Raw genomic sequence first — 27,865 nt, forward strand, 5'->3', positions numbered from 1 at the left:
TGAAAATGTTCACAGATCTAGGTTTTTTTTCTGGGAGTGGAATTGCGGGGTCAAAGAATATGCTGTTTTTTATGGTCTTTTAGTGACTGCTTGAGTGCCTTTGCTGAACCCTCACCAACACTAGGTAGTAGCGTTGAGCGGGGTGGGGGGGAACCTTGGCTGGTTTTGGTTACATTTCCATGATTACTAATGAGGTTGAATATTTTCTGTAACTTTATTGGCCAGTTGAGTTTGAAGAATTGCTTATCCATCCTTTACTTGTTATTAATTATTCATTCAAGTATTTTTGCTGAGTGCCAAGCACTGTTGTAAGCCTCAGATATAAGGCAATAAAATAATAATAATAATAAAAGAAAAAGAAAGCATGCACTGGCTCATTTATTTTATTTATTTGCTTTTAAAGATTTATTTATTATTTATTTTAGGCTGCATCAAGTCTTAGTTGTGGCATGCGGGATCTTCTTTGAGGCACCCGTGTGCCGTTTTTCGTTGCGGTGCTTGGGCTCTTCGTTGTGGTGCGTGGGCTTCTCTCTAGTTGTGGCCTATGGGTTTTCTTTTCTCTAGTTGTGGCCCACAGGTTCCAGAGCACGAGGGCTCTGTAGTTTGCAGCACGTGGGCTCTAGTTGAGGCGCGCGAGTTCCGTAGTTGTGGTATGTGGGCTTTCGTTGTCCCCCTGGTGTGTGGGATCTTAGTTCCCTAACCAGGGATTGAACCCGTGTCCCCTGCATTGGAAGGTGGATTCTTTACCACTGGACCACCAGGAAAGTCCCAGCACTGGCTTTTTTTTTTTTTTGGCTGCGTTGGATCCTTGTTGCTGTGTATGGGCTTTCTCCAGTTGCGGCGAGCGGGGGCTACTCTTCGTTGCGGTGTGCGGGCTTCTCATTGTGGTGGCTTCTCTTGTTGTGGAGCACGGGCTCTAGGCACGCAGGCTCAGTAGTTGTGGCGCACGGGCTTAGTTGCTCTGCGGCATGTGGGATCTTCCCAGACCAGGGCTTGAACCCGTGTCCCCTGCATTGGCAGGCAGATTCTTAACCACTGCGCCACCAGGGAAGCCCCTGGCTCTTTTTAAAATTAATTAATTTAAAAATAATATTTATTTATTTATTTTTGGCTGTGTTGGGTCTTCATTGCTGCGTGCGGGCTTTCTCTAGTTGTGGGGAGCGGGGTCTACTCTTCATGGCAGTGCGCGGGCTTCTCATTGTGGTGGCTTCTCTTGTTGCAGAGCATGGGCTCTAGGCACGCAGGCTTCAGTGGTTGCAGCACTGGGGCTCAGTAGTTGTGGCTCACGGGCTCTAGAGCACAGGCTCAGTAGTTGTGGTGCACGGGCTTAGTTGCTCCGAGGCATGTGGGATCTTCCCGGACCAGGGCTCGGACCCCTGTCCCCTGCATTGGCAGGTGGATTCTTAGCCACTGCGCCTCCAGGGAAGCCCAGCACTGGCTCTTTTAAAATCACATTTTAAGAAAAGGCAAAATTTTCCTGATAAAATGAAATTATTTGAGATTAACCAGTAAATATTAATTCAAAGAGACTAGTTTTATTTCTGTGTTTGGCACAATAACAGAGGGCCAAAGGAAAGGGTGTAGTGTTTTTTTTTAATTAATTAATTTTGGGGCTGCATTGGGTCTTCGTTGCTGTGTGTGGGCTTTCTCTAGTTCTGGAGGGCGGGGGCTACTCTTCATTGCGGTGCGTGGGCTTCTCATTTCTCATTGTGGTGGCTTCTCTTGTTGCAGAGCATGGGCTCTAGGCACGCAGGCTTCAGTAGTTGCGGCACACGCGGGCTCAGTAGTTGTGGCTCGCGGGCTCTAGAGCGCAGGCTCAGTAGTTGTGGCACACGGGCTTAGTTGCTCCGCAGCATGTGAGATTCTCCCGGACCAGGGATCGAACCTGTGTCCCCTGCATTGGCAGCCAGATTCTTAACCACTGCAACCACCAGGGAAGTCCCAAGAGCGTAGTTTTTAGGTTGAAAATTAAGCAAACTTCACCTTGCTGCATTATAGCAAGCTAGTGTATTTTAGCTCAGATTCTGTTTCCTGGCAGATTAATGTGGACTAAAGGAATTACTAGACATTACAAGAAAATTCACAATGAAGGAAAGGTGGGAAAACAGGCATAAGAGGAAGGTAATTTACTAATGTATCTGTCACTGAAATTAATGGGGAAATGGCTTATTTGCTGAAATACGGAGGTAACCTCACATTTGGTAAAAGGCAGACACTGAGTCTTATATTGAATCACTTTCCTTATTTAGGTATTCAGTGCAGGGTGACTGATTGCATTTTTTGCATGGTGTTTGTCCTGCACAAAATTGTTCCTGTATTATGATGAGAAATACTCTCAAGTCAGTTTGATGCTGTTAAAAAGGATTAGTGCTCAGGATGGCAGTGTTAATCTCCAGAGCTGCCAGTGTAGGGACAAAAGCATTGAGAGATGGGAGCAGGGGTATAAATACTTCTGGACCTAGCTTTTCCTATGTTGCCACAGAGCAGCCCTGAATGAGGATAAGTTGCTCCTTTAGAGACTTTTGTATTACAGTTGAACACATATTGGAGGTTTCTAATTTAAATTTATGCTTTTGGATAAAATGGATTAGAGAGATTGAATTGCTACAAGCTAAAGAGAAACAACAAAGGTCACTTGATTTTGAGGAACTCTCTGTTGAAAGAAGTTTTAGTGTGAAATGACTGGAGTTAAGAAAAAAAGAGAGTGGGCTTCCCTGGTGGCACAGTGGTTAAGAATCCACCTGCCAATGCAGGGGACATGGGTTCGAGCCCTGGCCCAGGAAGATCCCACATGCTGTGGAGCAACAAAGCCTGTGCGCCACACTGAGCCTGCACTCTGGAGCCCGTGAGCCACAACTACTGAAGCCCATGCGCCTAGAGCCCGTGCTCTGCAACAAGAGAAGCCACTGCAATGAGAAGCCCGCACACCTCAACAAAGAGTAGCCGCCTCTCGCTGCAGCTAGAGAAAGCCCGCGAACAGCAACGAAGACCCAACGCAGCCAAAAATAAATAAATAAAATAAATTTTAAAAAAAAAAGAAGAAAGAATGAACATCCCTTCAGAGACTGCCTACCAAGTGCCAGGTAGTGTGGTGAATGCTTCTTATCTGTTGTCTTGTTCAAGCCTTATCTTTTCCTGAAGAAATAGAGGCTCAGAGAGATTAAGTGACTTGCCCAAATCATACAGGAGTGAGTGAGAGAATGGGTTCTTTCTGACTCCCAAACCCACTAGACTACTAGACTTGTTTCTTGGTGGCTAGATGGCTGACATCCCAGGACTTTATTTCAAGAGTAGGTTTCACTCTTTCCCACATTGTCTTGGAATACAGGATTTTAGGTACTAACTGTGGAACCAAGGGTGCCAGCCCATTTTTCTGGACCTTTTGGGTTGCTAGCCCCTTGCCTAGAGCTCATCTGAAAATTATAGCTGATCTTGGGAGCTTAATATAACATGAAGACTATGTTGTTGGTTTTATTCTCTCCTATACCATACAACACCAGTAGATAGTGTCCAGGGTGTAATCACTTAACTGAGATTTCTCAGCCATTTTATAGTGGTTCTCTGGTTTCTTAGTCAAGAAACTTGTTTTTATCAATTTAAACATGATTGTGGGAGAAGTATGTAATTACAGTAAGCTTTGACTATGCTGTAACAAATCTTACCCATACCTAACAAGCTGGTTGAGGAGGGTTGTAAGTGATAATGTTAGTTTTTCTGTACGTCAGTTCAGACCTTTTCCCAAAGGAAGACCAAAGCTGTTTGAACTGTGACCACTCCTTTGTTGCCAGGTGTGAACAACTTGTGATTACTCATAAGCCTAGATAGCTTCAAATCATTCACCTTGATCTGAAGTATTTTGTAAGCTGTGACTTAACCTTTTGGCTCATTCTTTCTTTCACCAGGAAATACACTGAATATTAATTTCAGGAATTTCAGTGATCCCTTCTGAAGAGTGTATTGCTCATTAAAATATCTGGAGCTTGTTTTTCTGGTAACAAACAGAACCACAAATTGGTCTGTACTTCGTGGCTGTGCCAAACCCTTGTGTAGACAGAGGGAGGGACCTGATGAACTGTTTAGAGAGGGGCTGTGGAAGATGAGACCATCTTTCTAGCTTGTCTAAGAGGTTCATCTCTTTGACCAGAGGAATGGACATGCAGGAGAGAGAGAATGAGGCTGAACATAGGCGGTGTATGAGTGTATTTGTATCCGTAAATATCACATCACTGTTTATAGTACACTGGGCTCTCTTCATGCAAGGCCTAGTCCTGCCAAATCTGGAAGAATTGTTCCCATGCTTAAAGCCAAGAACAACATCCTGACCAGCGGGGGACAGAGGTCAGCTCAAGGCAGCAGCTCTTGGGAGCTACAGGACATTAAGAACCTTGAAGGAACTGAGTTTAATAAGAAGGAAGCCAATATGTACCTGGAAGGAAGTGTGTGAAACCTGTGTGTCTCTTATTGGGGTGTGGCTTATTTATGAGAAATGAAAAATCATCTTAATAGTTGGATTTCAAATCACCTCCTGGTCATTTAACTATATTTCCCCCTCCCACCTGCATATTGTTTTGTCTTTTGATTGTTTTTATTAGAAAAAGGGGAAAAAGATATTCTGTTATTCTGGTGTTTTACTCTACAGGCAGCTTCAGAGATGACCAGGAGAGAGCTGGCTTGAGAAGATGATATGTTAATTAAACAAATAGCCTTTACAAAATCTCCTGGGACCTTCCGGACTTGCCACAGTTTTGTTTCTGGGATCTTTCTGTGCCGGCTTCTTTTCCCTTCCGTCTTTCCTCATTCTGATGCTGGCCACTCACCCCACAGAGGCAACTCCAACAGTTTTCTGGTGGAGCATTCTAAGTTTGTCCTGTTGTCTTCTCTGGGACTCATTTCTCTGGTCTGACTGTAACTGGTTCTGGGCCAAAGTGATCGTCTGAAAGCTTTTCTTCATAGCCTTTATTTCTTGGCTCCCTTTATGCACTTTGCCTGATTAGTTTTGCTGGTTCTCTCCTTTTCCAGTTGATGTGAGGTATATTGCCTCAGTTGGAGGGTTCTAATGCTCAGGTGCAGCCCCAGGCCTCTTAGATTTTACCCTAGTTTGTAAAGTGCCTTTATCCTTTCCTAGAAATTGGGGGAATGAATCAGGTCCTCTGTTATATGAGGTATTGCTGACTCTCCTGGGACTCTAGTTTGCTAGTTATTTAAACACGTATGTAGCAATTTGGATTGTATTTGCAAGGTAGGACTTGTTGCCAAGACTCTGAAGTAGGTCATTCCTGTTACCCTTTCTCTCCTGTTTTTTTTTTTTTTTTTTGGCCACACCGTGTGGCATGTGGAACTTCCCCGACCAGGGATCAAACCCGTGCCCCCTGCAGTGGAAGCGTGGAGTCTTAACCAGTGGACCACCAGGGAAGTCCTCTCCCCTGTTTTTGAATTGAAAAATTAGAGACCGGGACTTCCCTGGTGGTTCAGTGGGTAAGACTCCCCGCTCCCAATGCAGGGGGCCTGGGTTCAATCCCTGGTCAGGGAACTAGATCCCGCATGCATGCCGCAACTAAGAGTTCGCATACCACAACTAAGAGTTTGCATGCTGCAACTAAGAAGCCCGCATGCCACAACTAAGAAGATCCCACATACCGCAATGAGAAAAGATCCCGCGTACAGCAACTAAGACCCGGTGCAGCAAAAATAAATAAATAAACAAATATTTTTAAAAAGTAAAGAAAAATTAGAGACCACGGTCACATAGTAGGTTGGTCTTACACCTCTTGAAACAAACCTCATTTTTGAATTCTTTATATGTAGCACAGATATTAACAAATAGTTAAATACACAATAGTTTATTTTTTAAAAATATTTATTTATTTATTTTGGCTGCGCCATATCTTCATTGTGACAGGCGGGATCTTCATTGCAGCACGTGGACTCTTAGTTGTGGCATGCACGTGGGATCTAGTTCTCTGACCAGGGATCGAACCCAGGCCCTCTGCATTGGGAACACAGAGTCTTACTGACTGGACCACCAGAGAAGTCCCTGCAATAGTTGAATAAATACATCTTAACTGAGGGGTTGGTTGGTTGATCAATTAAATTTCAGAATTCTCATCAAGTTGATCACATTTTGGACCAATATGTGAGAAACGTTTCTGATTGGAAGGGAAAAAATAGCCATGCAGAAAACGTTTAGCAATTTAGAAAATGCATGCAAAAAAAAAATCCTAATGTATGGGGCTGCCCTGGTGGCACAGTGGTTGAGAGTCCGCCTGCCGATGCAGGGGACACGGGTTCGTGCCCCGGTCCGGGAAGATCCCACATGCCGCGGAGCGGCTGGGCCCGTGAGCCATGGCCGCTGAATCTGCGCGTCTGGAGCCTGTGCTCCACAACGGGAGAGGCCACAACAGTGAGAGGCCCGCATACCACAAAAAAGGAAAAAAAAAAAAAAGAATAGGATTTACATTAGGATTTTTTTTTCCGGAAAAAAAAAAAAAAGAATAGGATTTACATTAGGATTTTTTTTTCCGGAAAAAAAAAAAAAAAGAATAGGATTTACATTAGGATTTTTTTTTCCGGAAAAAAAAAAAAAAAGAATAGGATTTACATTAGGATTTTTTTTTCCGGAAAAAAAAAAAAAAGAATAGGATTTACATTAGGATTTTTTTTTCCTTTTTTGTGGTATGCGGGCCTCTCACTGTTGTGGCCTCTCCCGTTGTGGAGCACAGGCTCCAGACGCGCAGGCTCAGCGGCCATGGCTCACGGGCCCAGCCGCTCCGCGGCATGTGGGATCTTCCCGGACCGGGGCACGAACCCGTGTCCCCTGCATCGGCAGGCGGACTCTCAACCACTGCGCCACTAGGGAAGCCCGTAAATCCTGTTCTAAAATGAAGAAACAGAAGGGTGGTTTGCCTAGAGCGGAGACTGGTTAAAATGTAAGGAGAAATAGGGTGAGAGAGGATAAAAGAGCATGGATTAATCAAGAGATAGGAATAATTATGGAAATAGGCATCTTGTCAGTTTGGGATTAAACAGTGAAAATGAAAATTCCCACTCCTTCCCCAATAGTAGGTTCTCTACCCTCACACCCCTCTCCCAAACCACTATCCAGAGGAGCTGTTAAAGACCCTCTGGGCACTAGTGTCCAGTTTTGGGGGCTGCCATATGAAGCACAAAGAGGTCCTGTGGGGTCAGTCAGTGCAAAGAGCAGTTGGCCTTTACATTTGTTAAATTATTCTAATCATTTTGCTGCTCTCAACAGCATTGCTAATTCCAAAACTAAAACCATTTTCTGATTGTTTTACTTTGTGTGACTGGCTTACGGGACCAAAACAGCAGCTGAGACTGCTATACTACACTGTGCGTTATGCAATAACTCTTCAGAGGGCCCATCCACTTTTTTTTTTAGCCTTAAAAAAAAGCAACAACAAAAAACAAACTCTGCTGGGTTTTTGTTTTTGTTTTTTTTTTGCTTTGGGGCCAGTAATTTGCATCATATTTGGGAGCCTTGATCTTCCCCTCATTATTTCTTCATACATTCCTGTGCTAAGCCCTGCTCTCTGGACCTGACTCTGGCTTCTGCCCTCATTGAGTTGTATGAAATTTAACAATTTCTGGTTTCAGATCTGTTTCCAACTTTTGTTTTCCCTTCTCCCTCTAGTAAACTTTGGGTTCAAACTTGCTTGGGGAAAGTTTATTTTTTATTTTTTGCTTATTTTTTTGTTTCTGTAAATATATTCTCTAATAACTATCTTTACTTTCTTTGTCAAACAGGCCACCAAGCAGTTTCTTGAAGAGATTAACAAGTGGACAGTTCAGTACAACGTTTCCCCCCTCTCTTGGAATGTGGCCGTCAAGTTCCTCATGGCCCGGAAGTTTGATGTGCTCCGTGCCATAGAGTTGTTTCACTCCTACAGAGTATGTACCTCAGGGATGGACCTGCCATGTGGCACCTGGGTTCTTTATGTTGCTGTTGTCCCTGCCACAGTCTACACAAATAGTGGTTCTCCCCACTCCCATTAAAAAAAAGTGGATTGGCATCTAAGAGCCCTACCTTGGAGTGAGAAAATCCTTCTGAAGATATTCAGAAGCTCTCTAAATAAATTAAAAAAAAAAAAAAAGAGTGAGATAAGAGGCACTAGGATTAGTTTAAGAGTTTAAAACTAAAGCTCACTTACACCCATTTGGTGGGTCATCTTGTTCAATATTCATTCATTTATTCAACAGATATTTATTGTATATATACTATGTTCCCGGTGCAGAGATTACTATTTAGAAAGAGAGTAAATAAACAATTATAGAAATGTTATGATAGGACAGTACTGGGTTCTGTGGAAAGCACATTTCATTAAGAGGGTCAAGGAAGCTTTCCTGAAGGAAATGACTTCTAAATTAAGAGTAGAAGAATGAGTAGGAATCAGACAGTAGGGGAGTATGGCGGAGAGAACAGCAAGTTCAGATACCTAGTGGCAAGAGACAAATTGAGCTGAGCAGAAATGCTGAGTGCGAGAGGGGGCATGGCAAGAGATTGAGCAGCAGGTAAACAAGGCCAGATCAGAGAGTATCTGCTTTTTCTTAAGGGCAGAGAAATTCATTGAAGGTATAAACAACAGAATGCCTTGATCAGATTTGCTTTCTGAAAGATTATTTTCACTGTGATTTAGAGGATGGACCAGAAGGGCTATACTGGAGACAGACCAATTAGAAGGCTGTTGTACTTACTAGGAGAGAGATGATTGTGGTGTCATGAAACATAGTGTCAGGAGAGATAGAGAAAAAGTGGGCAGATTCTAGAAGTAAAATTGATAGGACGGAGTTGCTTATTAAACTAGTGTGAGGAAAGGGAAGTGGAGAATTCCAGGTCTCTGACTTGGGTGGCAGGGTGGTAGATGGTGGTGGCATTCACTAATTAAGAGACACTGAATGGGTACAGGTACATGGAGAGAGTAGGTCATGAGTTCAGTTTGGCCATGTTAAGGTTGAAGTGCCAATGGGATATCCAAATAGACATGTCCTCTAAGCAGCTGGCATGTGAGTCTAGGGTTTGGAAAAGAAGGCTGGACTGGAAGTAGTGATTTCAGAGTGACCAAGTAGAATATTGGAGGTAAATATTGGAGCCATGAGAATGAGTGAGGTCATCCTGGGAGAGTGTGAGGAATAGGGAGATGTGTAGGGCAGAACCTCATTTCAGACTTTTTGCTTTCTTTGGTCCAGTGTTGTTTTTTAAAGTTAAGTTTGAATGCTTTATGTAAGGCATGCACTCTCCTGTGATTCCAGCACTCATACTGTCTTCACTTGCTGCCTTGCCTTTGAAGGCGTTTGAATTTGATTTTAGGGATGAATTGGGGAAGAATATAAACAAAGACCTGGTTTGTTTTATTCACCAGAGTGTTCTTAGCACTTAGCTGAGTGCCTGGCACATAGTAGTTGCTCAACAAATACTGACAGAATGAATGAATGAGTCAGTGAGTGAAATGAGTGAACAAATGAATGAAAAAAGGCCCACAAGAGAATTAGAAGGAGTAGCTGAAGAAATAGAAAAACCAAGAGAGTATTTTTTTTTTTTTTTAGTCAAAAATAAAGAATGTCTCAGGAAAAAGAGAATGTGAGTAGTCAACCTTGTCATGTCGAGGGATGACTGAAAATGCCCATTGGATTGAGCAGGAGCTCTGGATGGTATAGTTAGATTGGGAGGAAACGAGAGTGCAGTGGAATGAGTGTGAGGGAACTGAGGATGAGTTTAAAGAATCTGGCTGTGAAGATGAATTAAAATGAGGTCATGGTAGCTGTTGTTGGAGAGTATATTGAGGGGAGGGATGGCTCCTATTTAAGACAGGAGAGGCCTAAGCCTGGAGGATGTGTTAGGATATCTGTTTCCAGACAGTTTTGGGTGCATATTTTAATATCAGTGCTGCTGCATGTTTAAGAACTTTGACCTTGCACTGTAATGATTGATATATAGTGGTTGGTCTTCAGGGTTAGGATTCTCACTGATTCAAAGAAAAAATCCTAAGCCCGAAGTGGCTGATAAGCTGGCATTGGACAAGAATTCTGACAACACTCAGTTGGCCTAGAGGGGGGTTAGAAAGGAATTCATGATTCAGTAAGCTGATTTCTAAAATCCCTTATCTCTGAGATTTGGTGGTTACATAAAGCTGTCATGGGTGTACAGTATTTTTATATTAATTCATCTTGCTTTTTTTATTTTCAGGAAACACGAAGGAAGGAGGGCATTGTGAAGCTGAAACCTCATGAGGAACCTCTCCGTTCTGAGATCCTTAGTGGAAAATTCACCATCTTAGTGAGTATTAATGAACCCCTCTTGTAGTATCTTGTTATTTCCTTCTGTAGCTGTTCTCTTTGGACTTTGTTCCTAGATATCTTATCCTGAATCAGAGTCTCAACAGTGGAGAGCAGATGTGAAATTTGGCATAAAATTATTCTAGTAATAATTGAAATAATTGAAAATCAATTGTACAGTACATTTAGAAAAGTTTCTTCACTGGTCCATTAAGGTTAGTCAAGGCCTTTGGGATGGGTATACAATGTGTCAGAGGCCCATCCTTCCTTATTTAATGCAAGCCCTCTCAACTTAGAGACCACAGCCTTTCCAGTAAGTATCCAGCAGTACTTTTAAGGCAGAGTATAGAAACCATGGTGGTATTCTGTGGATTTCTCCTGTTGCTTATTTCTTTGCTATCCTGCCTGGGAAAATTAGCTAGGCAGCCAGTGTAGACCATTGTTTAATTTCTCTGTAATTGAAGAGTTAAGAGAATGTGGTTTTTTCCTATCACAGGAATATGATCCAGGGGGTGCTGAGAATCAGACATGGGATGATAAAAAGCTTTCTTCCTTTTCTGGAGCAATTGATGCAAGTCAGAGAAGTATTATCAGCATCTGTTCTCTTCATAACAAACCTTTGTGCAGGATATAAGAGGACTTCGTGATTTCTGTGATTTTCTATTTGATTTCTAAATATTTCTTGTTTTGTTTGCTCTAGAATGTTCGGGACCCAACAGGAGCCTCCATTGCCCTCTTCACTGCCAGATTACATCATCCCCACAAGTCAGTCCAACATGTGGTACTTCAGGCTCTGTTTTACTTGCTAGACAGAGCTGTGGATAGGTGAGCATGGAAATTATCTTTTGGGTGTTCTACATCCAGATGGGAAAGTGACACTGTTTGATTTGATTAAACTCAGCAGTGCATTCACTATGCTCCTAGGATGTGCCCTGGGCAGTTCTATGAATGGAAAACATTCCATGTCTTTAGGGCTTGGCATGTTTCCAGGTACTATGCAGATGATGGGTATTCTGCATCTTGACCTGCTTGGCTGTATTACAGGGTAACAGAAGCTAAGAAAGCTAGTTAACTAGCAATTCTTAGTGTATTGAGAATGACATTATTGAAAGGGAGTGAAGGTGAGATGACCTGTGCTGGTTCTTTCTGATCATTCTCCCCTGATGTTGAAGACCCTGTGGGGCCTCAGTTTCTTTGTCTGTAAAATAGGAATAATGCAGAGGATTTTGAGACTCAACATTCAGGAGATAGGAGTCCAAGAGTATAAGTTAAGCAAAATCATTTTTATAAATAGGTGCATAAGCCAAAAGAACCAGCTCAGGTCATGTCTCCCTCCCTGCTCTTAGGTAAGTAGTATTATCACTGTTCTATAGACAAAGAAACTGAAGCCCCAAGAAGTTTTATGGCTCTTTTATAGTCATCACATATTGATCCAGCTAGGTCTAAGATCTTGGTTTCTTCACTCTTGGTCAGAGCTATTTGTACCCTACTATGTTGTCTTTCTCTTTTACTTTCTTTTTTCCCTGGTGCTTGCCATTTACAGTTTGTTATTGCTCTGAATGTCATTGGCTGGTCCTCTGGGTTAGATGTGATATATCGAGGGCTAAGACCAGAGATAATGAGAGACAACTGTGCACTTCAGTCATACTTCTGGACTTAGAGGATGGGAATAGCCAAAGGATTGTCTGAAGCGGGGCTCTCTGTCTAGTTCACTTGTTGCTGCCTTGTTAATGTTAATACTTTCATATTCTTAGCTTCTGCTGGTGGTGTTCAGTGAGAGATACATCCAGACCACACACACAGCATTATTCTAAAAAAGAGAAGTTACTAAGGAGAGAGGACCAGGGGTCAGCAGCCAGTCAGAAATGTGGAATTTCTCAGTTCTTCTTTCTTATGCTTGGTCTTCAGGCATAATTTCTAGAGTATGGTTCCCTTTGAAATGTTTCTTTAGCTCAGAGGAATGAATGGAAGGCTCTTTTACCAGAAAATTTAGCATTGGCTTCCTCTTTGAGCAGCTTAGAGAGTCGGAGCTCTCGTGTAGGCATGACAGTGGCCAAAGCTTGCTTTTTCCAGTGTGAGTATTGAATCCCGTAGGAATACCACACAGGTAAATGTAATTAAAACTTTGTTCTTGTGATGTCCATCCTTTCTTAAAAACCCTCAGTGACTTCTCATTATTCAGAGGGTGCATGTAAGGTAAGTAAATGTGAACCCTTTTTTTTTTTTTTTTTGCAATACGCGGGCCTCTCACTGTTGTGGTCTCTCCTGTTGCGGAGCACAGGCTCCGGACACGCAGGCTCAGCGGCCATGGCTCACGGGCCCAGCCGCTCTGCGGCATGTGGGATCTTCCTGGACTGGGACACGAACCCATGTCCCCTGCATCGGCAGGCGGACTCTCAACCACTGCGCCACCAGGGAAGCCCAGTGTGAACCCTTTTTTTTCCAAATGAAATATTCTCACTAGTGAGTAGAAATTCTTGTTTTCCTTTGTTACCGTGAACCAGAATGGAAGAGGAGGAAACCCTTCCTCTTCACTAAATCTTCCCCTTTCTTTAAGGCCCAACTTCTGTGACTGGTTCCCTCACCACTCCAACTTGTCATAAAATTCTTTTTACTCTGACTTTAATCGCAGTTATTATTAATACCAATCATTTTGTATTTAATTATACATGGCCTTATGATGTCATTTGTCTTATACTGATGTTTTTTTCATCTACCGCTAGATGGTAAGCTCCAGGAGGGCAGGGAACCTTTTTTTCAACATGATATAATGGGAAATTCCCAAATCTCCGTGGTGGAGAGGAAGTGGTGTCATCAACTTTCACATGCCTTTCATTCATCTTCTTCAAAGTGATCTGTAACCAATCTTGTTTTATTTAAAGCCCCTCACCCACCCCTTTACCCTAGATTATTTTAAAACAAACGTCAGGGACTGTGGTAATCTTGGTGTTCCCAGTAACATCCTAGCTTGGGAATCAAACTCAATAGGGTAGGGAAGCAATTATTCTTAGTAGGGAACTAGCGCTATTATTGTAAACCTCATCTTCTGTACCCAGAAAAGTGAAAATGCTATTGCATTTGTATTTATTTCATGTGCCTTCAAAGGATGAGCAATTTCAGGTCTAGGAATATAGAACCTGCATCATTATGCACCATAGCTTCTTTTTATTAAATTCTATTTCCCCTGGCACTGACTTCTCTTTGTTTTAGTGTCCTGCCGCAGGTTGGAGCTGTGAGGGGAAAACCTGTAATTCTTTGAGTTTGGCCCCTGTTGAGCTTGTGGAGAAAAGGGAAGTCTCTAGATCTGGATAGTGTACTCAATGACTGTGCCACTCATTGAACAGAATATTTGATCTTGGTGAATCAGTCTCTCTGGGGTCATGAAAAAAGGAGACAAGATTTAGCACTCACTTTATCATGTTAAGGGCCATTTGAAATTAAGTCTGCTGGAGAAACTTGGGTCTATCTACTTCAGAGATTTTTTAAATTAATTAATTAATTAATTAAATTTATTTTTGGCTGCGTTGGGTCTTCCTTGCTGCGTGCGTGCTTTCTCTAGTTGCGGAGAGCAGTGGCTACTCTTCGTTGCGGTGTGTGGGCTTCTCATTGCGTGGGCTTCTCTTGTTGCGGAGCACAGACTCTAGGCACGCGGGCGTCCGTAGTTGTGACTCGCAGGCTCTAGAGCGCAGACTCAGTAGTTGTGGTGCACGGGCTTCATTGCTCCGCGGCATGTGGGAACTTCCCGGACCAGGGCTTGAACCCTTGTCCCCTGCATTGACAGGCAGATTCTTAACCACTGCGCCACCAGGGAAGCCCTACTTAAGAGATTTTTGAAATGGTGCTTCATGGGTAGGTGCTTCTGCCTTGTATTCTGTTGAAAGGATCAAGATACAGAGGCTTCCAGGAGGTGATGCAAAAAAAAATATGGATACAAAATAACATTGAGACTTCCGATTTCAAGAATGTGTTTTGTGTCAAAAAGTTTTCTCAATTGTAAATAAATGTGAAAACTGTTGGTATCATCAGTAAGTAGTCCAATCAGATAATTTATTCTGAACAACCATTTAGGTGTGCAGATCAGAAGCAGGTAAGGATCGGGCTTGGTGGAAGAGTGCAGCTTTGAGAAATCTTTAGGAATTAAGGAGATGGGACTGAGTAATACTTTTTGGATCTTCACATGTTCCTAACCTCAATGTGGGAATAGGCTTACCACCTCTTAATCTACTTTTTAACATGCCTTCCAAAGGCCATTTGTGGGTTTATTCTCTTCCTCCATTAAAGTCATAAGAGACAAATACACCATCATTGAGCTTAGAATTTTGCTTTACAGTTCTCTATGGGCCTAAAGTATTTTTTTAGTGATGGACTTCTAGCCCACTGAATTACAAATCTGTGACCATTTATTATGTATCTGTTTGCAAGGACTGTGCTGCGGACTGTTGAGGGTTATGAGGTAAACTTTTGTTTTGGCTCTCTAGGAGAGACTCAGATGGCTACACAAAGTGGGAGTACATTAAGAGCCACAAGAAAAATCCACAGAAAGATTTATGGGGCTTCAAGGGGGTGAAGGATGGTAGTACATTTGGTGACAATTATCAGGGACACCTTCATGGAAGAGGAAACTTTTGAGTTGAACATAGAATGGTATAGAATTTGGATAGGCAGATTCAGAGATATAGGAGGAAACAGTTCAAATTTTGATAACCTAGATGCTCTGGAACATTCTCAGCCTGTGAGTTTGGTACTTGATGAATCTGGATAAATATGCATCAATAGGTATAATTCCAATTCCAACATGTGGGGTATTCCCTCCATACCACCAAGCAATTCACCCCCATGAACTGGGTGTTCTGCAGTTTATTTCAACTCTGACACTATGTACCTGGAGATAGCCTCAGATCACACAGGTTAAGCGTTCAGTCCTAAAAGACTGTCCACTGCCCCTTTTAGATGCCAGTGGCAAGTCCATGTTGTCACCTCTGCTTCTGACCATAGATCAGAGGTTCCAACGTCCCCTCCTTGGGTTCGATTAATTTGCTAGAACGGTTCACAGACTCAAATGTTATACTTAATAGATTACCAATTTATTATAAGAGGGTATAACTCAGGAACAGCCAGATGGAAGAGATGCATAGAGGGCAAGGTGTGAGGAAAGGGGCATGGAGCTCCCATTCCCTCTCTGAGAGAGCTACACTCCCTGCACCTGCATGTGTTCATCAACTTGGAAATTCTCCAAATCTCATCCTTTTGGCATTTTGTGGAGGCTTCATTCATTACAAGGCATGATTGATTAAATCATTGGCCATTGGTGACTGAGCTCAATCTCTAGCCCCACAACCCTTCCTGAGTGTGTGTGGGGGGATGGGACTGGAAGTCCCAACCCTTTCTAGTCACATGGTTGGTTCCTCTGGCAACCAGCCCCCATCCTTAGATGATCTAAGGGCATTCTAAAAGTCACCTCATTAATATAGCAATGGATGCCTTCCTCGCTGTCCTGGAAATTCTAAGTTTTAGGAAGTTTGCCAGGAAACAGGGTCAAAGACCAAATATATATTTCTTATTATAAATTCTTTTTGTAAGGCCAGTTACAAAAGTTCAGGCCAGTTCAGGAAGGCAATTATTTCAGTCCCAGATGTGTCCCACACTCTCTGTGTCTTTGTTTTTGACCCAGGTTTTCAATTTGCCTCTTCCATCTTATTACTTATAAATGTTTTCATTCAATGGTTGCTTTACAGCTTTGAAACTCAGAGGAATGGACTGGTGTTTATCTATGACATGTGCGGTTCTAATTATGCCAACTTTGAGCTGGATCTTGGCAAGAAAGTCCTAAACTTGCTGAAGGTAAGGCTGTGAAATGGCCCTTTCAACCCCCCTTCAATGGTTAGGGTGATTTTTTTCTATTCTTTATGAAATTTAGGAATGATATAAACTTCAGACATTATGTTCAGTTTAAAGGTCACCTGTAAATGATGACTAATACCTGCTTCCTCAGAATAAGAAACAATCTTAAAAGTAAAGTGGGAGGAATTAAAATAAAATACACAGGAACACTGAGTCATGAAGGTGGGATGTCTCTTTCCGGGAGTTTTCATTCTGTTTTGTTTTGTTTTTTTTTGTGGTATGCGGGCCTCTCACTGTTGTGGCCTCTCCCGTTGTGGAGCACAGGCTCCGGATGCACAGGCTCAGTGGCCGTGGCTCATGGGCCTAGCCGCTCCGTGGCATGTGGGATCCTCCCGGACTGGGACACGAACCTGTGTCCCCTGCATTGGCAGGCGGACTTTCAACCACTGCGCCACCAGGGAAGCTCTCTTTCCGGGAGTTTTGTAGAATAAGAATTAATGAAGCCTAGGTATGGCCATTGTCTATGAAAAAATGTCACCTAACCAGTAACTTGCAAATTTTTTGTCTCAACCTAGTCAGAAATAAGTTTTACATTGCAACTTAGTATACAATAGTATCAATATATGTACACTAACAATACATATACATGTAAAGTTATATACATAGATAGGTTCTTAATCTCTTACCTCAAACTCTTAGGTCCAGAGATGTTATTTAATATTTTGAACTTTAAAAGATAATATGGTCTGTATGTCACTTTAATATCAAATATTTCTGCAATGAAATGTATTATTCATATCATAACCTTTGGAGAAGAACAAAGGTTATAAATAGCTTATGGGATTTCAGGTCAGATTTTGCTGTCCCATGAATTTTTGCACCAAACTTACAAAAGAAACTAGTGGCTTTCAGAGCTGTTTAGATTTCAGAATTTGAGCATACAGGTGTATGTATGTGTGTGTACATATTTATAAAACAAAAAGTTTCACAAAACAAGCTTTACTTTTACTCTGTACAATCATTTTTTTTTCTTTTCTTTTTTTTTTTTTGCGGTACGCGGGCCTCTCACTGCTGTGGCCACTCCCGTTGTGGAGCACAGGCTCCGGATGCACAGGCTCAGTGGCCATGGCTCACGGGCCCAGCCGCTCCATGGCATGTGGGATCTTCCTGGACCGGGGCACGAAGCCGTGTCCCCTGCATCGGCAGGCGGACTCTCAACCACTGCGCCACCAGGGAAGCCCTGGTGTACTGAATGTATTAATGTATATATCTTGATGTACTGAATGTATATCTATGCTTTATGCACAAAAAGAGTGTGTATGTTTGGGTTGTTTTTCCCATTCCCCACTCTCCTCAGAACTAATTTCACCCCCTTGGGCGTGATATCACCTCTATTGAAAATGCATGCTCTAGGGGAATTCCCTGGTGGTCCAGTGGTTAGGACTCCGCACTTCCACTGCTGGGGGCCCGAGTTTGATCCCTGGTTGGGGAACTAGATCCTGCATACATACCGCAACTAAGAGTGCACATGCTGCAACTAAGAAGCCCGCATGCCACAACTATGAACCCACATGCCGCAACAAAGGATCCTGCATGCCAAAACGAAGACCTGGTGCAGCCAAAATAAATAAATAAATATTAAGAAAAGAAAAGAAAAGAAAAAACAATGCATGCTCTAGAGTATACATCTAGGAGTAGAATTACTGGGTCATAAGGTCTGGGAAGATTCAGTTTTAAAAGATAGTGTTTAATTGTTTTCCTAAGTGGTTGTACCCACCTGCCATGTGTAAAATTTCCGCATCCTCTCCAATACATGATAATGTCACACTTCTTAATTTTTCCCAATCGAGTGGGTATAAAATGGTATCTTGTGGTATAACTTACCTCTCTCTTATTAGTGACATTAAGTATCTCTTCATATATTTATTGGCCATATATATTTTCTTCTGCTGCAAAATGCCTGTTTATGGCTTTTACCCATTTTCCTATCATCCATTTATGTAGTTTTTTTTTTTTTTTTTGCGGTACGCGGGCCTCTCACTGTTGTGGCCTCTCCTGTTGCGGAGCACAGGCTCCGGCCGTGCAGGCTCAGCGGCCACGGCTCACGGGCCCAGCCGCTCCCCGGCATGTGGGACCCTCCCGGACCGGGGCACGAACCCGTGTCCCCTGCATCAGCAGGCGGACTCTCAACCACTGCGCCACCAGGGAAGCCCCATTTATGTAGTTTTGTACTAATCTATTTCTCCGTGTGTGTGTATATATACATACATATACTGTCTCAGTTTATAGCTTGTTTTTTCACTTTTTATACAGTCCTTTTGACTAACAGAAGTTCTTAGTTTTAGTATGGTAAATGAGTCTATATTTTATCTTCTGCTTAATATGTTTTGCATTGTAAATCCTTCCCTATTCCAAAGTCAGAAAAAATATATTAGCTATTTTATTTTATTTTACTGCTGTACCACTGATTCCACCATGTGTATTAATGTTTTTAGTGATTTTTTTTATTGTGGTAAAATATACATAACAAAATTTACCATTTTAACCATTTTAAGTGTACAATTCAGTAGCATTAAGTACATTCACAATGCAACCCATCACCACTATCCATTTTCAAAACTATTCATCATCCCAAACAGAAACTCTGTGCCCATTAATCTATATATCCCCACCCTGCCCCACAGCCCCTGGTAACCTTTATTCTACTTTCTGTCACTATGAATTTGCCTATTCTAGGTCCTCATATAAGTGGAATCATGCAGCATTTGTCCTTTGTGTCTGATCACTTAGCATAATATTTTTAAGATGCATCCATATTGTAGCATGTATCAGAATTTCATTCCTTTTTAAGGCTGAATAATATTTTATTGTATGTATATACCATGTGTTGTTAATCCATTCATCTGTCAAACAGTTGGGTTGTTTCCACTTTTTGGCTATTGTGAATAATGGTGCTATGAACATTGGTGTTACAGCATCTGTTTCAGTCCTTGCTTTCAGTTCTTTTGTGTATATGCCTAGAAGTGGAATTGTTGGATCACGTGGTAGTTCTACGTTAAACTTTTTGAGATGCTATTTTCTTTTAAAAATTTTAAATTTTGTTTTTGTCATTTAAGACCTTAATCCATCTGGAGTTGATTTTTGAGTATGGTATGAGATGTAGGAATCTGACATTTTTTTTTCATATGGATAGCTATTTTTTTCCCAGTTTTGCATACTAAATAGTCCCTCCTTTCCACAACATAGGCTTTCTACTTGTCAGTTTTAATAGAGACAGAATAACCTGGTAAGTTAATATATCATAGACAGTTTAATCATCTAACCATCTTTCTGTATAATTCAGATTGTTTTCAGGTTTAAATAATACTATTATGATCATTTAAGCTTTTTCTTTTAAATTATTTTAAGAAGGTATTTCTAAGACATGGATTATTTGGCTAAAGATTATGAATATTCTTAATCTCTCTTATACATTACTAGATTACCCTCCATAAAAGTGGAAAAAATTTACATTGTCACCAGGAAATACAAGTATCTATTTCCTTCAGCCATCCCAGTACTGCATTCCATACATTTTCTCTTTTTTTCTTTTTTTAACATCTTTATCGGAGTATAACTGCTTTACAATAGTGTGTTAGTTTCTGCTTTATAGCAAAGTGAATCAGCTATACACATACATATATCCTCATATCTCCTCCCTCTTGCATCTCCCTCCCACCCTCACTATCCCACCCCTCTAGGTGGTCACAAGGCACGAGCTGATCTCCCTGTGCTATGCAGCTGCTCTCACTAGCTATCTATTTTACATTTGTTAGTGTATATATGTCCATGCCACTCTCTCACTTTGTCCCTGCTTACCCTTCCCCCTCCCCATGTCCTCAAGTCCATTCTTTATGTCTGCATCTTTATTCCTATCCTGCCCTTAGGTTTTTCAGAACCATTTTTTGGGGGGGGTGGTTCCATATATATATGTGTTAGCATACGGTATTTATTTTTCTTTTTCTGACTTACTTCACTCTGTATGACAGACTCTAGGTCCATCCACCTCACTACAAATAACTCAATTTTGTTTCTTTTTATGGCTGAGTAATATTCCATTGTATATATGTGCCACATCTTCTTTATCCATTCATCTGTCGATGGACACTTAGGTTGCTTCCATGTTCTGGCTATTGTAACTAGAGCTGCAATGAACATTGTGCTACGTGACTCTTTGAATTATGGTTTTCTCAGGATATATGCCCAGTAATGGGATTGCTGGGTCGTATGGTAGTTCTATTTTTAGTTTCTTAGGGAACCTCCATACTGTTCTCCATAGTGGCTGTACCAAGTTACATTCCCACCAACAGTGCAAGAGGGTTCCCTTTTCTCCATACCCTCTCCAGCATTTATTGTTTGTAGATTTTTTGATGGCCATTCTGACTGGTGTGAGGTGATACCTCATTGTAGTTTTGATTTGCATTTCTCTAAAGATAAGTGATGTTGAACATCCTTTCATGTGTTTGTTGGCAATCTGTATATCTTCTTTGGAGAAATGTCGATTTAGGTCTTCTGCCCATTTTTGGATTGGGTTGTTTGTTTTTTTGATAACTGAGCTACATGAGCTGCTTATAAATTTTGGAGATTAATCCTTTGTCAGTTGCTTCCTTTGCAAATATTTTCTCCCACTCTGAGGGTTGTCTTTTCGTTTTGTTTATGTTTTCCTTTGCTATGCAAAAGCTTTGAAGTTTCATTAGGTCCCATTTGTTTATTTTTGTTTTTATTTCCATTTCTCTAGAGGTGGGTCAAAAAGGATCTTGCTGTGATTTATGTCATAGAGTGTTCTGCTTATGTTTTCCTCTAAGAGTTTTATAGTGTTTGGTCTTACATTTAGGTCTTTACTCCATTTGGAGTTTATTTTTGTGTATGGTGTTAGAGAGTGTTCTAATTTCACTCTTTTACATGCAGCTGTCCAGTTTTCCCAGCACCACTTATTGAAGAGGCTGGCTTTTCTCTATTGTATATTCTTGCCTCCTTTATCAAAAATAAGGTGACTATATGTGCATGGGTTTATCTCTGGGCTTTCTATCCTGTTCCATTGATCTGTATTTCTTGTTTTTGTGCCAGTACCATATTGTCTTGATTACTGTAGCTTTGTAGTATAGTCTGAAGTCAGGGAGCCTGATTCCTCTAGCTCTATTTTTCTTTCTCCAGATTGCATTGGCTATTCTGGGTCTTTTGTGTTTCCATACAAATTGTGAAATTTTATGTTCTACTTCTGTGAAAAATGCCATTGGTAGTTTGACAGGGATTGCATTGAATCTGTAGATTGATTTGGGTAGTATAGTTATTTTCACAATGTTGATTCTTCCAATCCAAGAACATGGTACATCTCTCCATCTGTTTGTATCATTTTAAAGTTCTTTCATCAGTGTCTTATAGTTTTCTGCATACAGGTCTTTTGTCTCCTTAGGTAGGTTTATTCCTCGGCATTTTATTCTTTTTGTTGCAGTGGTAAATGGGAGTGTTTCCTTAATTTCTGTTTCTGATCTTTCATTCTTAGTGTATAGGAATGCAAGAGATTTCTGTGCATTAATTTTGTATCCTGCTACTTTACCAAATTCATTGATTAGCTCCAGTAGTTTTCTGGTATCATGTTTAGGATTCTCTATGTACAGTATCATGTCATCTGCAAACAGTGACAGCTTTACTTCTTCTTTTCCCATTTGGATTCTTTTTATCTCTTTTTCTTCTCTGATTGCTGTGGCTAAAACTTCCAAGACTATGTTGAATAATAGTGGTGAGAGTGGACAACCTTGTCTTATTCCTGATCTTAGAGGAAGTGGTTTCAGTTTTTCACCATTGAGAACAATGTTGGCTGTGGGTTTGTCATATATAGCCTTTATTATGTTGAGGTAAGTTCCCTCTGTGCCTACTTTCTGCAGGGTTTTTATCATAAATGGGTGTTGAATTTTGTTGAAAGCTTTTTCTGCATCTGTTGAGACGATCATATGGTTTTTCTTCAATTTGTTGATATGGTTTATCACACTGATTGATTTGCGTATATTGAAGAATCCTTGCATTCCTGGGGTAAAACCCACTTGATCATGGTGTATGATCCTTTTACTGTGCTGTTGGATTCTGTTTGCTAGTATTTTGTTGAGGATTTTTGCCTCTGTGTTCATCAGTGATATTGGCCTGTAGTTTTCTTTCTTTGTGACATCTTTGTCTGGTTTTGGTATCAGGGTAATGGTGGTCTCGTAGAATGAGTTTGGGAGTGTTTCTCCCCCCACTATTTGGAAGAGTTTGAGAAGGATAGGTGTTAGCTCTTCTCTAAGTGTTTGATAGAATTCGCCTGTGAAGCCATCTGGTCTTGGGCTTTTGTTTGTTGGAAGTTTTTTTGTGTGTGTGTGTGGTATGTGGGCCTCTCACTGTTGTGGCCTCTCCCGTTGCAGAGCACAGGCTCCGGACATGCAGGCCCAGTGGCCATGGCTCACGGGCCCAGCCGCTCTGCAGCATGTGGGATCTTCCCGGACCTGGGCACGAACCCGTGTCCCCTGCATCGGCAGGCAGACTCTCAACCACTGCGCCACCAGGAAAGCCCTGTTGGAAGATTTTTAATCACAGTTTCAGTTTCAGTGCTTGTGATTGGTCTGTTTATATTTTCTACTTCTTCCTCATTCAGTCTCAGAAGGTTGTGCATTTCTAAGAATTTGTCCATTTCTTCCAGGTTCTCCATTTTATTGGTATATAGTTGCTTGTAGTAATCTCTCATGATCCTTTGTATGTCTGCAGTGTCGGTGGTTACTTCTCCTTTTTCATTGCTAATTCTATTGATTTGAGTCTTCTCCCTTTTTTCTTGATGAGTCTGGCTAATGGTTTATCAATTTTGTTTATCTTCTCAAAGAACCAGCTTTTAGTTATTTTGATCTTTGCTATTGTTTCCTTCATGTCTTTTTCATTTATTTCTTCTCTGATCTTTATGATTTCTTTCCTTTGGCTAACTGTGGGGTTTTTTTTGTTGTTGTTCTTCTTTCTTTAATTGCTTTAGGTGTAAGGTTAGTTTATTTGAGATGTTTCTTGTTTCTTGTATTGCTATAAACTTCCCTCTTAGATCTGCTTTTTCTACATCCAGTAGGTTTTGGGTCGTCGTGTTTTTACTGTCATTTGTTTCTAGGTATTTTTTAATTTCTTCTTTGATTTCTTCAGTGATCTCCTGGTTATTTTGTAGTGTACTGTGTAGCCTCCATGTGTCTGTATTTTTTACAGATTTTTTTCCTGTAATTGATATCCAGTCTCATAGAGTTGTGGTTGGAAAAGATACTTGATACGATTTCAGTTTTCTTAAAATTTGTGACCCAAAATATGATCTATCCTGGAGAATGTTCCATGAGCACTTGAGAAGAAAGTGTATTGTGTTGTTTTTGGATGGAATGTCCTATATATATCAATTAAGTCCATCCTGTTTAATGTATCATTTAAAGCTTGTTTTTCCTTATTTATTTTCATTTTGGATGATCTGTCCATTGGTGAAAGTGGGGTCTTAAAGTCCCCTACTATGATTGTGTTACTGTTGATTTCCCCTTTTATGACTGTTAGCATTTGCCTTACGTATTGAGGTGCTTCTATGTTGGGTGTATAAATATTTACAATTGTTATGTCTTCTTGGATTGATCCCTTGATCATTATGTAGTGTCCTTCTTTGTCTCTTGTAATAGTCTTTATTTTAAAGTCTCTTTTGTATGATATGAGAATTGCTACTCCAGCTTTCTTTTGATTTCCATTTGCATGGAATATCTTTTTCCATCCCCTCACTTTTAGTCTGTATGTGTCCCTAGGTCTGAAGTGGGTCTCTTGTTGACAGCATATATATGGGTCTTGTTTTTGTATCCATTTAGCCAGTCTGTGTGTTTTTTTTTTTTTTTTTTTTTTTTTGCATTACGCGGGCCTCTCACTGTTGTGGCCTCTCCCGTTGCGGAGCACAGGCTCCGGATGCGCAGGCGCAGCAGCCATGGCTCACGGGCCCAGTCGCTCCGCAGCATATGGGATCTTCCCAGACCGGGGCACAAACCCGTGTCCCCTGCATCGGCAGGCCACTGCGCCACCAGGGAGGCCCAGTCTGTGTCTTTTGGTTGGAGAATTTAATCCATTTACATTTAAGGTAGTTATCAATATGTATGTTCCTATTACCATTTTCTTAATTGTTTTGGGTTTGTTATTGTAGGTCTTGTGTTTCCTGCCTTTTGAAGTTCCTTTAGCATTTATTGTAAAGCTGGTTTGGTGGTGCTGAATTCTCTTAGCTTTTGCTTGTCTGTAAAGGTTTTAATTTCTCTGTCGAATCTGAATGAGATCCTTGCTGGGTAGAGTAATCTTGGTTGTAGTTTTTTCCTTTCATCACTTTAAATATGTCCTGCCACTCCCTTCTGGCTTGCAGAGTTCCTGCTGAAAGAGCAGCTGTTAACCTAATGGGGATTCTTGTGTGTTATTTGTTGTTTTTCCCTTGCTGCTTTTAATATTTTTTCTTTGTATTTAATTTTTGATAGTTTGATTAATATGTGTCTTGGCGTGTTTCTCCTTGGATTTATCCTGTATGGGACTCTCTGTGCTTCCTGGGCTTGATTAACTATTTCCTTTCCCATATTAGGGAAGTTTTCAACTATAATCTCTTCAAATATTTTCTCAGTCCCTTTCTTTTTCTCCTCTTCTGGGATCCCTATAATTCGAACGTTGGTCCGTTTAATGTTGTCCCAGAGGTCTCTGAGACTGTCCTCAATTCTTTTCATTCTTTTTTCTTTATTCTGCTCTGCAGTAGTTATTTCCACTATTTTATCTTCCAGGTCACTTATCCGTTCTTCTGCCTCTGTTATTCTGCTATTGATTCCTTCTAGAGAGTTTTTAATTTCATTTATTGTGTTGTTCATCATTGTTTGTTTGCTCTTTAGTTCTTTTAGGTCCTTGTTAAACATTTCTTGTATATTCTCCATTCTGTTTCCAGGATTTTGGATTATCTTTACTATCATTACTGTGAATTCTTTTTCACGTAGACTGCCTATTTCCTCTTCATTTGTTTGGTCTGTTGGGTTTTTAACTTGCTCCTTCCTCTGCTGTGTGTTTCTCTGTCTTCTCATTTTGCTTAACTTACTATGTTTGGGATCTCCTTTTAGCAGCCTGCAGGTTCATAGTTCCCATTGTTTTTGGTGTCTGTCCCCAGTGGCTAAGGTTGGTTCAGTGAGTTGTGTAGGCTTCCTGGTGGAGGGGACTGGTACCTGTGTTCTGGTGGGTGAGGCTGGATCTTGTCTTTCTGTTTGCAGGACTGCATCCAGTGGTGTGTTTTGCGGTGTCTATGACCTTATTATGATTTTAGGCAGCCTCTCTGCTAATGGGTTGGGTTGTGTTCCTGTCTTGTTAGTTGTTTCGCATAGGGGTCCAGCACTGTAGCTTGCTGGTCGTTGAGTGGAGCTGGGCCTTAGCGTTTAGGTGGAGATCTCTGGGAGAGCTTTGGCCATTCGATATTAGGTGGAGCCAGGAGGTCTCTGGTGGACCAGTTTCCTGAACTTGGCTCTCCTACCTCAGAGGCACAGGCCTGATACCGGGCCCCAGAGCACCAGGACCTGGTCAGGGCGCATGGGACGGCCTCATCCAGGGGCACCTGCGGGCAGGTAGGACACACCCGATTGGTGCAGTCACCGAGAGGGCGAGCCCGCCTGCCCGCCGGTCCCGTCCCCTTCCCTCTGACTGCCTGAGCGGGTGCAGTCTCGCTTCCTCTAGCTGGAGTCTGGGAATCCCACCTCCCTTTGCTCTTTTTTTGAATTTAGAAGTTCTAAAATAATAACATCCTTTTTTTTTGTTGTTTGAACTCCTTTAAATAATAACATTGTAGTATCTTTTTTTTCAAATGTTCTTTTGCTGTTTATGTGTCCTCCTTTATCTGGTTCAAAATAATGAAAGTACTACAGATGTTTTGTTGTTGTTTTGCTATATAAATTCAAAGAGAATGAAATAAAAGTTTGGTTGCCTTAAAATCTATATCATATTTTCCTTAGTGACTTATTGCTCTGTCATTGGGAGCAGATAAAATTTTAAATATAGTCCCCTACCATCCTCATTCTCATGAAAGTTGTAAGTAGAAGTTTAATGCACAGTCTCACACTTCAGATTTTTAAAAATTAATTAATTAATTAATTAATTAATTAAATTAAAATTTGTTTTTAATTTTAAACTTTTTGGCCACCCTGTGGGATCATAGTTCCCAGACCAAGGATAGAACCTGTGCCCCCTGCAGTGGAAGCGTGGAATGTTAACTGCTGGACCACCAGGAAAGTCCCCCAGATTTCTATTTAGTATGAATTAATTTCCAGTAGTTACTGTGGTGAGGATTTGGATCAAAATGTGAAAAAGTGTAAATAATCTTTGACTTCTTAAGTTGCTCTGAATAGATTTTCCCCATGTTAGTAATTTCTTTCTTTTTTTTTTTAATTTAATTTTATTTTTGGCTGCGTTGGGTCTTCATGGCTGCACGTGGGCTTTCTCTAGTTGCAGTGAACGGGGGGCTACTCTTCCTTGCAGAGCGTAGGCTTCTCATTGTGGTGGCTTCTCTCTTTTTTTTAAAAAATATTATTTTTTTTTATACAGCACGTTCTTATTTGTTATCTATTTTATACATATTAGTATATATATGTCAATTCCAATCTCCCATGGTGGCTTCTCTTGTTTCGTAGCACAGGCTCTAGGCTTGCGGGCTTCGGTAGTTGTGGCATGTGGGCTCTAGAGTGCAGGCTCAGCAGTTGTGGCGCATGGGCTTAGTTGCTCTGCGGCATGTGGGATCTTCCTGGACCAGGGATTGAACCCATGTCCCCTGCCATTTTTTGTGTGTTGTTACAAAAAGGCTTCAATGAACATCATTTTACATACATTTTTGTATATTTGACCCATTATTTCTTCAGGATAAATTGCTATAAGCATATTTTTAGGGTCAAAATGTAGGCATATTTAAAGTTTTGATAAATATTGCCAAATAGTCCATTAAAAATTTAGTTCAAATTTATACTCTCATCAACATCCTGTTCACCAGAGTCTCATCATCACTGATAATTTGGATTTTGATCAACTCATGTTTTTATTTGGTGTTTTCTTATTAGTGATTAACTTTAGCATATTTTCATGTTTTTTTTTTTTTTTTTTTTTTTGCGGTACGCGGGCCTCTCACTGTTGTGGTCCCTCCCGTTGCGGAGCACAGGCTCCGGACGCGCAGGCTCAGCGGCCATGGCTCACGGGCCCAGCCGCTCCACGGCATGTGGGATCTTCCCGGACCAGGGCATGAACCCGTGTCCCCTGCATCCCTGCATCGGCAGGCGGACTCTCAACCACTGCGCCACCAGGGAAGCCCTATTTTCATGTTTAACATCAATAAGTATTGCTTAAAAATTTTTTTTCTTCTCATATATTCTACCCATTTTTTTTCTTTTCTTTTAAAATAAATTTATTTATTTATTTTTGGCTGTGTTGGGTCTTTGTTGCTGTGCGTGGGCTTTCTCTAGTTGCGGCGAGTGGGGGCTACTCTTTGTTGTGGTGTGCGGGCTGCTCATTGCGGTGGCTTCTCTTGTTGCGGAACATGGGCTGTAGGCATACGGGCTTCAGTAGTTCTGGCACACGGGCTCTAAAGTGCATGCTCAGTAGTTGTGGCGCACAGGCTTAGTTGCTCCGCAGCGTGTGGGATCTTCCTGGAGCAGGGCTCGAACCCATGTCCCCTGCATTG

General features: G+C 41.3%; 1 protein-coding gene across 1 annotated transcript in view; it reads left to right on the forward strand.

The window, feature by feature from the left end:
- The window catches only part of PTPN9 (protein tyrosine phosphatase non-receptor type 9), an 83,682-nt gene that overhangs the window by 29,636 nt on the left and 26,181 nt on the right, over positions 1 to 27,865 (forward strand). The window contains exons 2-5 of the mRNA XM_060096974.1: positions 7,765 to 7,908; positions 10,202 to 10,291; positions 10,991 to 11,115; positions 16,026 to 16,131. Of these exons, the coding sequence (XP_059952957.1) occupies positions 7,765 to 7,908; positions 10,202 to 10,291; positions 10,991 to 11,115; positions 16,026 to 16,131 (465 nt within the window). The remainder of the gene's footprint in view (positions 1 to 7,764; positions 7,909 to 10,201; positions 10,292 to 10,990; positions 11,116 to 16,025; positions 16,132 to 27,865) is intronic.

The sequence above is a fragment of the Mesoplodon densirostris genome, chromosome 4 (genome assembly GCF_025265405.1).
Source record: "Mesoplodon densirostris isolate mMesDen1 chromosome 4, mMesDen1 primary haplotype, whole genome shotgun sequence".
Lineage (NCBI taxonomy): Eukaryota > Metazoa > Chordata > Mammalia > Artiodactyla > Ziphiidae > Mesoplodon > Mesoplodon densirostris.